Source organism: Oncorhynchus masou, chromosome 15 (assembly GCF_036934945.1).
Source record: "Oncorhynchus masou masou isolate Uvic2021 chromosome 15, UVic_Omas_1.1, whole genome shotgun sequence".
NCBI lineage: Eukaryota > Metazoa > Chordata > Actinopteri > Salmoniformes > Salmonidae > Oncorhynchus > Oncorhynchus masou.
Window position 1 is genome coordinate 13,901,188 of NC_088226.1, and position 15,885 is coordinate 13,917,072.

A 15,885-nucleotide genomic window follows, 5' to 3' on the forward strand; every position below is an offset into this window, starting at 1 on the left:
CGTCTCCAGGCAAAGTTTTGTCAGCTCACCCTGGCTTTGTCTAATTATCCCTTTTTCCACAGATTGGTGTCGGAATACACCTGTCTGTCCATCCTGGATTCCCTCCTCCGCCCGCGGATACAGACAGACCAACAATAATGATATCAAACTTTCCACGGACAGATGAGATTGGGAGAAGTCACAAATGGCGGCACACATGATGAATGAGGATGAGGTAAAGTGTCAGATGGTTTGTTAAGCTGCCCATCAAATTCTCTCTCCCTTTCAATGAGTGTGTGAAACAGACGTGGTTTGATTTCTCAGAATTATGCTGCTACCGAGGGGTGTGTCCCCCCCCCCCTAAGATGTTAACAATGGATCCTTAGTGATCCAGAAGAGAGAATCATCCTGGGGCTATCCCTGGCACCCCTACAAAACTACACCTCACATCAGCTCTCTCTCTCTCTCCCACGCTCCATCAGCCTGCCACTGGGGATGCATGAGGGTATGAGCAGAGCAGCCAAACAAGTGCAGGTGTTCCATTGACAGATACTATATGTTCAGGGGAATTAGCTCTTATATCTATAATGTGTTATTGTTTACCCCACATAGCACAACCGACCTATCATGAGAGAGATGGTTTGCTGAGCCTGTTGGTTGATGGTTGACACTTGTCTCTCCAGGCTACTTGGTTCTCAACAGAGGCCTGTTTTAACCCACCCCCACATGTCAAAAAACATGATTCATGTTCAAGCCACTTCTTGCTCTTGCTGCTCACCATTTTCAGTTGTCATAACACCTCCCCAGGGCAGTGGTGGGATATGTTAGGATTTAACATGTAGCTCAGACAAGTCGAGAAAGAGAGGAAGGGCCCCTACGAGCCCTTTGGCAGATTATATGAGGCGTATTTGCCTCCCTTCTGAGGTCGTAGGGTCCTCACTGTTTGTCCTCTATCTTTCAGCCCTGGAGAAAGGAGGAGCTGAGTTTACCGGTCCCCCCCACACACACACCTGAGCACCACAGGCAGATACTGACACCTAGACTCCAGGTGTGGATCATGCTCGCCTCACTCTGATTGACCAAGTCATCATCATGTGTCCATTTCAACCCCGCTCCTGCTAAACTCCCCTATTCTGTTACATTCAGGTACATCAGTCACTGAACCCACCTATAGGGAAAGAGACTAAGAAGAACTGTGTAGGTAGGGTTGAATTAGGGTTTGTTGTTGAGGTTATCAGGATAGGTCTAGTGTGAAGATGGATGGTGGAGATGTTTAGCCCTGTGTGTGGCCCCTTTTCTGAACCACCAGTAAGACACCCTATTTTCTGATGCCAGCGCTGGATCCCTGGGGCCGTCAAAAGCAGTTTCCTGGAACTAGAGAGGATTTTGAGCCGGATCAGTCTCCCTCTCCTGGCTAGACACCATGGCAGCAGCACTGTTGTTAGGTGGAGGAACTCACCCGTCCCACTGAATGAGTCCCCTATGCCTTTGTTTTAAACATAAAGGGAAAATGATATGTTATTAAATCACTTATATTTAATGCACTGAACCATCCTTCTCAGGCAAAATAATACATTATAACTCTACAATCATAGCCCCGGTGAGACAAAATGAAGAGCCCAATTATGACGAGCTAAATTGCTTCAGGGCAACAATGTTTGGATACCAGTCATTTTTTGGAAGGCAACTGATCTTCTCATTCTCCTGAGGGAAATTATCAGTTTGTCTTTGAAGCCGTGATGAGAGGTTGAATGAAAGCAGATGATTACCTGTCAAAAAAGAGAGGGAGAATTCATAAGGTCTCTGTGTCTATGGGGACCAAGGAGAGGGGTTCGACCTGCATTTGTTTCTGCTCTTTGGCTGTAATGGAGCACAGCAGTGTGTAGAGTTGAGAGGGGTGAGAGGGGCGCCCACCCAGAGATAGGAGGTGGTGAAATGACTGCCCTGAAGATACTGGTGAGCCTCTCATTCTCACTCTCCCCTTCTCTCTCCCCCCCCCCCCTCTAACTGCTGCCTTTCTGGCCTGAGAGAGCACAGGGAGCGTGGATCATGCAGCTGTCAGCCTCACACACACACACACAGCCCTGTGGCCATACCACCTAGGAGTGGTGACACCTAGAGCCCGGAGCATGTGCTGTCTCTGTGAGGATGAGAGATCATGGATGACATGATGTCTCGCTGCACTCTGCTCTCTTCACCGGGCTCCTCACCAGGCTTCCCTGCCTGCCAGTAGCATTACACAGAGTGACAGCTTCCTATCCACAGTCATGCACAAGGGTTTAATCACACTCTCATCATCAAGTCCAATGTGTCAATGAGTCTTAAAATGTGGTTTTGAGGAAGTCAAAAGAAAAGATAGATGATAGATTGATGAATACTTTAATTGTGATATTGAAATGAATGAATTGGGGAATTGGTTTCGAACTAACACTTATGTGTTCACATATTTGATTATTATCCAATAATTTAGAGGTTTGATTTTACAGATATAGGATTTTAATTTGATCACTCTTTTGTTGCTAAGAATTTTCCCACACAGCAGGACATGCAAATGTATAGTTTATTCAAGGTTAAAAAAGTATTCTAAAGTTTGTATTTTCCACTTTAAAATGTCAGACTTGATTTGCCCTAACGAAAAATGTATCAACCCTTACAAAAAATGTCCATTAATTAAAATCCACATAATAATTCACATGTCCTGTTGCTGCAGGATTATTTTCCTGCTGTAGAAAACTGGTTCATATAAAGATCCTACATCTGTACAAAAGGCAATCTTTCAAGAACAACAAAAAGTCTTAGTTTTACAATCAAATAGAATTTCCGGTGATACCACATGAATGTAAATATCCCATACAGTATGAATAAACGTATGAGTTCATAGCAGCACCAGATGTCATGTGTTGAGAACACAGACCTCTGGACCTTATCTCTATTTTCCTGTTCTGGAATTTGTTGATCTGGGAAAACTTTGTTTGTGCTTGTAATGGAGGTCAGGCCTACACTGTTGCGTGTGTGTGTGTGTCAAATTTGATTTGTCACATGCATCGAATACAACAGGTGTAGACTTAACTGTGAAATGCTTTCTTACAACGATGCAAAGTTAAAAAATAGTAACACAAGAAGAATGAAATACACAAGAATGGAGATATATATGGGGAGTACCAGTACCAGATCATTGTGCAGAGGTATTTGAGATAGATATGTACATGAAGGCAGGGTAAAGTGACTAGGCATCCAGATATCATATTATAGATTATAATAAGAGTAAAATAAAGAACAGAGTAGCAGCAGCATATGATTAGTGTAAAAGTGTGTGTGGTTGTTTTGGTATGCTCGTGTGTGTGTATGTAGTGTATGTGAATGTGTATGGGTTTTGTGTGAGAGTCAGTGTAGTGTGTGTGTGTGTTGTGCTTCTTTGTATTTGTGTGTGCACATCATGGAGCTGAGAGAAAGTGGGAGACAGGGAGAGTCAGATAGGGATGTATAAGGGGGCTTATTGTGGTCTCCTATCACCTTAGCTGCAGAGCAAACAGCTGTGTTGGTGCTTCAGGTGTTCCTCCACTGCAGCCATGGGGCTCATGGGAACAGCCTCCCCCACCAGTTTCCCAGCCCTCAGCAGCCCTCAGACATGAAGGAAGGGATTGCCAAGAGCTTACAAATGTAGGATCTTAATTTGAGCAAGTTTGCTTCAGCAGGAAAATAATCCTGCAGCAACAGGAAATGTGGATTATAATTAATGGCCATTTTTTGTAGGGGTTGATGCATTTTTTTGTTCGGGCAAATCAAGTCTGACATTTTTTAAGTGAAAATTACAAACTTTCAAAGTGTTTTTAAACCTTGAATGCACTACACATTTGCATTTCCTGCTGTGAAGGAAAATTCTCAGCAACAAAACGTTGAGGAGGGGGTTGGGGGTCGAACACCGGCTGAGGGGATGGCTGGCATCTTCGCTGTGCGAAATGAATTCACTAAAGCAGTTGTCACCTGTCCTGCATCATATCTACTGTCTATTTAAGTTTCTCTCCTCTGTGTACTTATCTCTGAGGCCTTGGCTTGGTCTCCAATGCACCACATGGTCTCCCTCGGGGTGCCACTTCAACCCTGCACGGGAAGCTGCATGGTCTGAGACATGACCGTGTCAGAAAACAGTTTCAGAAAACTCAGAGTTATACAAAACACAAGCACAGCATAGTAGAACTTTCATGAGTTCTACCTGTAGAACCTTCAGTAGAGCTCACTTTTGCCTCAAAGGTCATTAGGAAAATGCCCACGTCTCCTCTGCTGACACCCAGGCTACAGCACAAGTTACCCTAACACCTATTTATATCCGGAATCATCAACAGACTCCCAGTCAACCACCAGTAATAACTCCCCATCCAGCCACCTATACTTCAGTGGTAGGCCCCTCCATAGAGGTACGCACTCAGCCCTGTCATGGCTCGAGGCATTGTATGTTCTTGTTGTGGGTTGAGCAATTGCATTAGTCATTTCACATTCCAAATTCCTACCCCATGCCGTATTCCCCAACCCTCTCTCTCTCTCTCCCTCTCTCCTTCACCCAATCCATCGCTCTGTTCATCCCTTCATCACTTCCATTTTGCCAGGGCTGGGGAGGGTGTGGCCTGGTTTGGTGGTTTGGAAATACATACTGATGCTATCCTGCAGTACCCTCTCCTTAGAGAAGGAAATGTGACAGAGACTAGACTTTTGACCCGAGGGTTCAAATTACAGGAGGGGACCTTGCTATATGAATGTATGTATCCTGGAGCAAGGTACCTAGCTACCTAACCCGCTACACTCCAGTTAACATCTGTTGTACTTGTACAAATAAGTAATATATAAACCTGAAAGTTATGTTTGTTGCTATGGATAAGGGCATTCGCTAAGCAACTCAAATGTATCATACAAATACATGCATCAAAATGTCCAGGCCCCAGAGCTCAATTCATCTTCATCCATCAGAGCATGACACATTTCCACAGCCCAGCCCAGCATAGTCACCGCCCACTGAACCCGGCCAACAGAGACACAAGGCGGATAGTGTTACTGCCACCGTCACCCTACATTGTGTATGTCATTCACGCCTCTGTTGTGTTTCAGGATGACAGTGATGAGTTTGAGCACATCCAGCCTTCCTGGCCACCCTCACACACCCGCACATGAACACTGGGACTATAAACACACACGCACACCACTCTCATTATGCTAACCACAGGTGCACACACACACATATGCAAAAACAATTATCTTCCCTCACCTTTCAGTCTGCACATAGAAATACAATCACACACACATGTATGTTACCCCCCCCCCCCCATCTGAAGCTCCCCAGACTCCCAACTCTGAGCTGCCTCAGTCCTGTCCTTGGGGGCTTGTGCGTGAGAAGATGGCAGTGGACTCAGCAGCCCCCTCCACTCAGGGCATTGGGGGAAATGAAGGCTTTAGGAGTTCATTATAAAACAACAACAGCAGCAGCAGGAGATCCGCCTCCTGGGTTCCAAACGATCCCCCCGTCTCATCCTTCCATCGACTTCTCTCTCTTTATGTTTTTCTCCATATCTCTCTTTCGCCCCTCGTCCGGCTCGTAAGTCAACGACACATCCTTCCGTCTTGTCCTTGCGTTCCCGTCCTTTCTCTCCCACTCTCTCTCCCTCTTCACCCCCCTCTTATTTTATGTAATAAAGGTAAATATTGATAAACAGTCATTAGGTGGGGTCCTATATGAGCCAGCAGTCTGCTCGTGTCAACCTGTGACCTGTTGGATGTTTTAATAGAGCAGAGCTCATTATGTTGGAGCAGAGAAGGCTCATGTCTAATCACTGTGATCAGAGATAAACATCAAAAGCTCCAGGACACAACACACTGTAAATGTAGCAATATCTCAAACAATCAGCCTCTGTGTGATTTGGTTCTCAGTGGAGAGCCTTCTCTCACAGGTATGAATATTTCATTACTAATCATCAGTGTTACATATGACCTTTTGCCCTTCGAGGGGCGCACTGTATATTGAGGTCAAAGGGAGAAAAAAACATTCTGTAGACAACATTCTTCTGCATCATCATCTTTGACATCATCATCATTATTGTTGTCATCATGACTGGCCTGTTGTGCCAGAGGCAGAACACCTGTATGTGTGCGTGCTGCTCTCCTCCCCCTGCATGTGTTGGGCAGTTGGTGGTTGAGAGTGATGCACTGAGACCACAGTCCTTTCAGATGAAAAGGAGGGCAGGGCAGCACAATCAGGAAGTGGTTTTGCTGGAGAGAGACTGCTCGTGTGTGGAGCTCAGGGCAGGTGTATGGCCGTGGCTTTTGTGACTGTGATTCTGTGATTGGTGTGTGTGTGTGTGTGTGTGTGTGTGTGTGTGTGTGAGAGACATACAGAGATAGGGAAAGGGAGACAGAAATTGATCAGGATGAAAGAAAGAGAAGTTACTGCCACAAAGCTCCCACACTTTCATTTTAAAACAAGAAAGTAAAATATAGAAGCAGGTAACAAGCATGATCATTACTTATAGTAACTATGAATGGAGACAAAGACATTTTATACAAATGTATATGTTGATTTATTTTAATTGCTTTTAAATAAGAATATACAGTAGGTCACAATGTAAATAATATTGTTACAGTATACAGCTATGACCAAGTTTAAAGGAATTGTACATTGATCTAAAAGTTTGACTTTAGTTTCATGACAGACACAAGGAAGTATTTGCAAGGCAAACAAATCATTATGATAATTGCCCAAAGACCTGATGAGGTAGAGATAATATACGATTCCACTGTCTAATATGCTTTGAGCCTGATATGAGTTATATCCATGTACATAACTCTATATCTCTGCATAAACAAGAAAAAAAAACTGGCACAGGGAACTGAAACGATTGTAAAATATTGGAAACATAAATGGGTGCCTAAAAACCCTAGGCGCAGATATGGACCTTCAACCCTAACCCACGGACAGACACAGAGGTCTGGCATGGAGAGCTGGAGGAATGGCGGAGTCAAATACGGCTATTTTCTCTGATTGGTAATTGAGAAAACAAGCAGCATGATTGGGCCATTTCAAAGACATTAGAGAACAAAGATGTGCCTGAATTAGACTGTAGAGAAAACTGTTTGATTTGGTCAGGGGAACACACTTGAAAGCACAGCACAGTGCGTGCAGACATGCCCACTTATAAATAAAAAAATAGAGCAAAGTTCTTTACAGTGTGAGCAAGAGAAGAACTTTGCATAGCCGTTTTTATGTACAGTGTTTGGAGTTTCCCTTAGTTTGAGTGCAATTTCCTTTGAATTTTTCCTTTACTGTATTAACAATGTCAAACATGTAGTATTATCATAGACATTCTCAGAAGAGACAACAGGTCTACTTAACCACACAATAACCCTATGACTGCATTTAGTCATAAATTACATACTAACTAGCTATGATTATAGGCAACCTGCACTAACATTCCATGTTCAGACATCCAGTGATTCAATGGGACTTTTTAAGGTGTGTGGTGGATATCAGTATTAACCCAGATACATTTCTCACCTTAAAGCAAAGGAGTAAAGTACTATACATAACATGGCCAACATAAGTGCTTCATTTTTCTATTGAATGAACCCTTAGACTGCTCTCACAGCAAATAAAGAGACCAGCAAACAGCAAATGAGACAGCCAGGCAGACGGAGACAGAAGTCAAGAGGCTCTAGATTCGGAAATTTGGAAATGCTCTAAATCTTGATATAAGCACTACAGCATAGTAGCAGTTAGACAAACTGACTAAGGAACAGATCGACAAGAGGACAGGACCAATTGAACTGTCAGCGCTCCCACGGAGATGATGTTGCCAAATAATGATGGTGACCTGTTCATTCCAGTACCTTGTGAAGAGCCCATTCCCTGCCCATAACTGTCCAGCAAGGCAACCCTCTCCCTCTCACTTAAGGTCTGTGATGTCAGTGCATTCAGTAAGAGCAAAGCAGAAAGTGGTCTTGATACTGCCTCATCTGAGGAGACAGCGCATGTTCGATTCCAACAAGTGGCAAATTACCAACAACATTATGACCTTGTTCCATTCCCATGCTTCCCAAAACAGTTATCAGTTCAGAACAGGCAGGTAAGGGTATGTTTAAAAGTCAAACCCTTCAATTTATCAAGAGTAATGTCTGAGTGGTTCTAGCCCTGCCATTTTGAATGTTCTCTCAGTGTGTTGCCGTTTTCCTCTCCCCATCTTTCTCTCCATCTCTCCCCCTTTTCAGGTATTTTTGCAGGTGTACACTTCCTCCTCCCTGACACAGGTCTGGCACTCTACATGGCAGCACCAGCGCACCTGGCAGTGGCAGGAGAGGGTGGTGAGGTGCATGGCCGTGTTGTAGCCGCGCCCGCAGCAAAGGCTCTGGCAGCTGGTGTCCTTGGCACAGGAGCGTCCGGCCGTGCCGGGAGAGTAGCGTGACGGCCTGCAGAAGCTGGGGGAGTCCTCCAGGAACACCAGGTCAGTGGACCGGTGGCTCTGGCCGTGGCGACGCGGCCCCGCCAGCTCCGTCTCCCCGGTGGCCGCGTTGGTGACGCTCAGCACACGCACGGCCGTGTCGTAGCGGAACTTGAGCAGCCGCCCGGTGTCGTGGAACGGGGACAGCTGCTTCCAGCAGGTCCGCACGGCACAGGAACCGGAGACGCCGTGACACTTACAGGTAGTCTTCAGGCCACTCTTCACTGCCTGAAAAGGAAGGAGGGGGGAAAGGAGGGTGATGAGGAGGGAGGGGAAGAGAGTGAGATGTCAGTTTATTCAGTCTGATTCATTAGCTGGGCTCTTATCGTTGGTGCCTATTGTTGGTGCCGAGCTTCAATGCCATACAACACTCCTTCCGTGGCCTCCAACTGCTTTTAAATGCTAGTAAAATTAAGTGCATGCTCTTCAACCGATTGCTGCCCGCACCCTCCCGCCCGACTAGCATTGCTACTCTGGACGGTTCTGACTTAGAATATGTGGACAACTACAAATACCTAGGTGTCTGGTTAGACTGTAAACTCTCCTTCCAGACTCACATTAAGCATCTCCAATCCAAAATGAAATCTAGAATTGGCTTCCTATTTTCCTTAACTTCAGTGATGTAATTTACAAGATAGCCTCCAACACTCTACTCAGCAAACTGGAAACGATCCGTTTTGTCACCAAAGCCCCATATACTACCCACCACTGTGACCTGTATGCTCTCGTTGGCTGGCCCTACATATTCGTCCCCAAACCCACTGGCTCCAGGTCATCTAGAAGTCTTTGCTAGGTAAAGCACCGCCTTATCTCAGCTTACTGGTCACCATAACAACACCCACCCGTAGCACGTGCTCCAGCAGGTATATTTCACTGGTCATCCCCAAAGCCAACACTTCCTTTGGCCGCCTTTCCTTCCAGTTCTCTGCTGCCAATGACTGGAACGAATAGCAAAAATCACTGAAGCTGGAGTCTTATATCTCCCTCTCTAACTTTAAGCATCAGCTGTCAGAGCAACTTACCGATCACTGTACCTGTACACAGCCCATCTGTAAATAGCACACCCAACTACCTCATCCCCATATTGTTACTTATCCTCTTGCTCTTTTGCACCCCAGTATCTCTACTTGCACATCATCATCTGCACATCTATCACTCCAGTGTTAATGCTAAATTGTTATTATTTAGCCTCTATGGCCTATTTATTGCCTTACCTCCCCCTACTCTTCCACATTTGCACACAATGTAGATAGATTTTTCTATTCTGTTATTGACTGTTCATTTGTTTGTGTAACTCTGTGTTGTTGTTTTTGTCGCACTGCTTTGCTTTATCTTGGCCAGGTCGCAGTTGTAAATGAGAACTTGTTCCCAACTGGCCTACCTGGTTAAATAAAGGTGATTTTTTAAATAAATAAATCTGGACAGTTTCCTGCAGGGTGGGTTGGTGGGGTGGGGGTCGGATGGTATGGGGCTAGTCATCCTTTAGTTTAACTCGGTATGAACGGTTGAGATGATGGATTAGGGAGACTGTTCGGCATGCAGTATTTCATTCACCTGACGTCTCGCATTTAGACAGCGCCTGCGGATTCGTTTTTTCAATGTGTTGAAACTAGCTCTTTCTCACTGCTTCTCTCCTCTCTTTCTCCTATGAAGCCTGGGGCATTAGAGACAGGCATCACAGACAGACAGCAGAATATTTCCACCTTGTTCTTTGTGTGTGTGTGTGTGTGTGTGTGTGTGTGTGTGTGTGTGTGTGTGTGTGTGTGTGTGTGTGTGTGTGTGTGTGTGTGCACGGAAAACGATCATAAAAAGCGTTTAAAAGAGTTTAAAAAGCTTAAACATTTAGAGAGTTTGGGTTAAAAGGCCAAAGGATGGTGTCCTGCCTTCGTTCAAAAGTTCACTGAGCTTGGTGGTGGTGGGGTGGGGGTACCAGCGCTGAGGCACTCAGCCAGAGAGACTCTAACTGGGTGGGGGCCAGAGACAGGTCATGCGGCATGGGGGTCATCCTTACGGGAAGGGGGAGACCCAGGGGCTACTTCAGGGTTGAAGAGTTCTGCCGAGTTCCGCCCTACACAGGTATGAACCCCTCAGGGGCATCTCAGAACATTACTGAGGGATGAGGGTTAGAGGGGGGTGTTGTGAAAAAACAACCACCTCCGGGTCTCTACTGAGCCGGATAGGTGGAAGGTGAGGAAAACACCACACTCAATAAAGATAAGATAAGATAGACTACTTCAGTTCATCCTGTTGTTTGTATCTCTCCCTCTCTCTCTCTGAAGGGCCTGCTGCCTCAGTTTGAAAGGTAAAGGGGAAGAGCCTTGGGGCTGGTTGTTTCTAAGCTACACACACAAATACACACATAGTGTTAACGTATGAACATTGTGGATTTATGGAGAAGAGCACAGTTCAGCGCCATACAGTAAGTGGAAAAAATGCTTGCTCGTATATTAAAAGAGGCAACAGTTATAATTGTTCTCTCTGACGGGAAACCTTTAATTTTCTGTGGGCCCGCACAGCAAGCTTTATCATGCCTGCCTTGGAACACCTGGCTACAGGGATCTGACAGCAGTCTGTCTCCTCTCCTATCCCTGGTACTTGATGCCTCCCTCAGCCTCAACCAGCCCAGGCCCAGTTGCTATCTATCCACCAGGGCTACAGGAAGGGAGACACCATGCAGGGGGAGTGGACTACTGGCACTGGATGAGATATATGGGCAAGGAGTCAGTGCGAGACCTTGTAAAGTCACACAGTCCCTGCTGCCTCTGTTTGAAGAGTGCATTGTATGGTAAGCAGTGTTGGGGTTGTCTTCTGCTGGTAGGTCTAAAATTGAGCTGTTATTGGCTGATATGTTTATGCTGCTTGGGAGGAAACTACTCACTACTGGCATAGGCTTACACCTTTCTCTTTTGAAAACATTAACTTATGCCACAATAGTGTCACTCACATGCTTAATGGGCTTCTTGTTGTTTTGCTTGAGTTTATGCACATGTCAACACTCACTCACCCGGATTCCAACGTTAATGTTGTGGGAGTCGATCTGCGCCCTCAGGTCTTTGCTGACCCTCTTTTGGCCCAAGAACTTCTTGAGAAATTTGGTGCTGTATTTCAAGTTGTCACCGCAGACCCCCCACTGCCATGCCTCGCGATGCTGTATTCCTGGGGAGTCATCGCACGTGCACCTCTCCATTCGGCCTGAGCTGCAAGCTTTTGCTAGAGCGTGGGACAATGCCGCTGAAGACACCGCAAGAAGAAAGGCCGTCTCCTTGAAGCCTGGAATAGACAAATGACATCAACAATTAATAATAGTCTACAATAAAAAAAATGTAAATGTTGTTTACTCCTCGTAAATTGGCTAGGCCCAGACATGCAAAGACTAGACTATCATCCAAGCTCATGAGATACATCTTTTGGTTACATTCTACTCCCATGTTTCTACTCCAGTGTTCCATTTAAAGAGTTGTGTCATGATTCGTCTGCTGACTGTTCCCGTGGTTTGGTTTCGCACTTATTTGCTTAGCCCAGAGACATCGCTATGATGTATTTTAATCCAATTAATTCTTATTTTGACTAGGAAGGTTTCCCCCCCCCCAGATGAAAGTGAGTAATCACGCCGCCCTTTTCCTCTGGTAACTGGGCGGGTTTCCGAGATATAAATAACCACTGTGCCCTCGTAGGCCTCGCCGCACCGGGCTTTTTGGCTCTTCAGCCCTTAATTAACTCCATGCTGACCTGTTCATGGCTCTTCGTGCTGATAGCATAAGCATGCTCTAAAATGATTTTATAAGGGGTGGAGTTTTTTGTTGTTGTAGGCTATAGACTAGAGTTTAGCCTGGCTCATTATTTTGAGATCACTCACCTACCCCCACAACAGTCAATTTATCAATTCAATATACTTACATTTTCAATCGATTGCAATTGTTGCACTTGAGAAATCCTTTGCATCATGAAGTAGTAATTTGAACCTTACGATATTCACAACACAACATCAGTCTAGGCTATTAGGCCTACATGTTTACTTGCTTCCCATGATGCGTCCCTCCAGACGGAAATATTTCCCTCATATCTCTCTGTGTGTAAATACATGGAACTCTGTGAATTGATGACATATTATTGCACCTCTTTTCAGAAGACTCCCGCGGCCGTCCAAGCTACAGTTCCAGCGCTCGTTCCGGAATTGATAGCGGCACTCCAAGAGGCTGAGGCGCACTGATTCACGCAGAGTCTCCGCCAAACCCGGCTCGCGGCGACACAGTCGTTTCTGCCTACGGGCCAGTGTCATCTGCTCGCATTGTTTTAGGTGAGCTTTTCCCGTTGGGGGTTCATTGGAGAACGGGGCAGGCAAAAAGACCAAGGGCTCTCGGCCTGTCAGCCTTTCAAATGAGACAAATGTACACATTCAATGCAGTATAGTTATCACTGACGTTACCAAATTCAAAAGGAAAATGTCATATAAATAATCTTATCAAGAAAACATAAACCTATAAACCTATAATACCTATAAATAATACCCAACGTTCTGGTGGTCCTGGGAATAAAGAAAACATGTTGTTCCAGAGTCATTTCTATAACATGTGTCCATAACAATTACATTTTGTTTATAGAGCCATAGCCTATAAATAGAAACAATATGTATCGTTTTTGCTGACTACAAGCTTTTAACAACACACTACACACAGGTATACGCGCAAATAAGTATAAACGTAGTAAGTCATATCAAAATGTTTAAATTTGCTTCCAAAGTAAAATTACGCACATATCGGCCTATATTTGACTTCGTCTGTCCTATGACAGACGTGCCTAATAAAACCACATAATAATGTTAAAAAAGGAAACTGAGTGTAGGATTCTAATTTTCAAATAAAATATTTAAAAAATCTGTTTATGCATGAAATTAGCTCCCTCATACAATTTTCGACTATTGCCAAAAAGTGAGAGAATTGAGGTAGTGCCAAACTCGAGAGGTCAAGAGACCGTGAGAAACCATTCACACTCTCAGCAAGTCATAGATCATACAAAGGATATCTTAAATATTCAAATATTCTGCTCTGAGACGTATTTGGCAAATTAATAATTATCAATAATAATATTACAATTTGTAGTAGAGGTGTCATAAGGATGTAAGCCTATTTGAAAAATTGTCACACAGCCTTGGAAACTAGCCTACTTTGTTTACTTTTAGATAGCAGAAGAATGCAATCATAAGTAATCTCTATGGACTTGAACATCCAAACAAGTCAACATTTACAGTCCTACATTATGGTCTCGTGCGTAATTGCGCACGATAGTCATGGAACGCTGGGCTTCCATCATATAGGCAGGCAATGTACGTCGCATCACATGCATTATTTCCTACAGACATCGATCTGCTGTATATGTTAGAAGCAAGGAAAATACAATAAATCTTCAGAGACAAAACAGTAAAAGAGTTGTGGCTGACCCAAAATATGCTGCAGTGTGCGAGAGGAGGATGCAGAGCTCAATGAGTCGCAGTAGGCAGGCGGTCCTTGGGAGCCTAGAGCACATGATGACGGGTCGACGCTGCTCTTCATCTCGCTGATTCTGCACTGGGAAAGTCTGTGCCGTCTGGCAGGCTCACCTCCTAAGTGGCCCACACAAACTTCGGTCCACTGCGGCAGCCGCGGTCCCTAGGGAGGCAAGGCCTCTGGGGAGCGCATCATCGTGCCACACGCCCATTGGACTCCCTTGTCGTCCCGCCCCAACCATGGAAACGCCCCCCACTTAGATGGAAGTGACAGGTAGCAAATCTACCTGGCTGTGATGAGCATTCGTCTGGGTTTTGTCATTACTGTGCCTCATATTCTAACTTGCTGGTGCATTTTCATTCTACCCACTGACAGATCTACTGTGCCATGTTTATGGTGGATACACCAGTGGCAAGTGTATGGGCATATACCAGAATAACTATAGGCTATAGGATGTGGCTGACGATAACCAAGTGTATGGGCATATACCAGAATAACTATAGGCTATAGGATGTGGCTGACGATAACCAAGTGCATGGGCATATACCAGAATAACTATAGGCTATAGGATGTGGCTGACGATAACCAAGTGTATGGGCATATACCAGAATAACTATAGGCTATAGGATGTGGCTGACGATACCAAGTGTAGGGCATGTAACTATAGGCTATAGGATGGTGTATGGGCATATACCAGAATAACTATAGGCTATAGGATGTGGCTGATGTGGCTGATAACCAAGTGTATGGGCATATACCAGAATAACTATAGGCTATAGGATGTGGCTGACTATAACCAAGTGTATGGGCATATACCAGAATAACTATAGGCTATAGGATGTGGCTGACTATAACCAAGTGTATGGGCATATACCAGAATAACTATAGGCTATAGGATGTGGCTGACTATAACCAAGTGTATGGGCATATACCAGAATAACTATAGGCTATAGGATGTGGCTGACTATAACCAAATAACTATAGTGTATGGGCATATACCAGAATAACTATAGGCTATAGGATGTGGCTGACTATAACCAAGTGTATGGGCATATACCAGAATAACTATAGGCTATAGGATGTGGCTGACTATAACCAAGTGACATATAACCATAGGATGTGGCTGACTATAACCAAGTGTATGGGCATATACCAGAATAACTATAGGCTATAGGATGTGGCTGACTATAAACAAGTGTGCTCCTTTAAGAAGTTCTGTAGCTGCCTGAGAAGGTAGACATAGCCTACAAATACAAAGATGCAGATACACTTGTTATTGCAAAAATGGATCTTGGATTAAATAGGATTAAATAGGCATCTATTAAGCAATACATACTTTTATACAGTTGAATCTCCACCATTGCTTGCTGACTATTTTCCATTGCCAGCAAAGACTCGCTGATGGTCTGTCTCCTTCTTGATAACTCTATTTTAATTTTGGTCATAATGGTTACAAACCACCAAGGCTCCAATCTAATTTTCTCTACCTAACAGTGTTTTTTTCTTTGATTCTTACTGTTTCATAGCAGCAGGGAACAACCTCTATAAATACGTTTTTGTACTCAAACGAATTACATCTTTATTTTGTAATAAATTTATGCTCATGTGGGCGCTTGACCAAACACCTGCAAGGAGAAGGAACACATTGTGGGATTGACAGCCCTAGACAACACACAAACTAATAACAAGTGGCATGCCCACTGCCTAGTCACGGTGAATAAGTAATTACTGTACAACAACACATACAGACAAACATCAACAATAAGCTTTTATTTGAATGTAATGCATCTCAAGGCTTATACCACCTAATTAAATTATATTCTGTGCTTCATGACACCTGTAGATATATCTGCCTACCACCTATGATGTCTCAGTCCATAGACCATTTTCATATAAAATCCCTTCTATTCACTTCATGTCCAACAGCAACAACAACAACAACTCTG

At 44.4% G+C, this 15,885-nt stretch overlaps 1 protein-coding gene across 1 annotated transcript; it reads right to left on the minus strand.

Annotated features, from left to right (window-relative positions):
• Positions 1 to 8,122: 8,122 nt before the first annotated feature.
• On the minus strand, positions 8,123 to 14,069 carry LOC135555691 (protein Wnt-9b-like). Its single transcript, XM_064988360.1, has 4 exons — positions 13,894 to 14,069; positions 12,573 to 12,826; positions 11,461 to 11,726; positions 8,123 to 8,684 (listed from the first exon to the last, which is right to left on the minus strand). Exons 1-4 carry the CDS (start codon positions 13,977 to 13,979, stop codon positions 8,223 to 8,225), a joined length of 1,068 nt encoding a protein of 355 aa, XP_064844432.1. The 5' UTR covers positions 13,980 to 14,069; the 3' UTR covers positions 8,123 to 8,222.
• Between the last annotated feature and the right edge of the window lie 1,816 nt (positions 14,070 to 15,885).

Coding starts and splice junctions, on each gene's coding strand:
- LOC135555691 (XM_064988360.1), bottom strand. CDS start 13,979: ATGTGCTCTAGGCTCCCAAGGACCGCCTGCCTACTGCGACTCATTGAG. Junction 12,827..13,893: donor CACACTGCAGCATATTTTGG/GTCAGCCACAAC, acceptor CTCATTTGAAAG/GCTGACAGGCCGAGAGCCCT. Junction 11,727..12,572: donor CGGGAGTCTTCTGAAAAGAG/GTGCAATAATAT, acceptor TGTCTATTCCAG/GCTTCAAGGAGACGGCCTTT.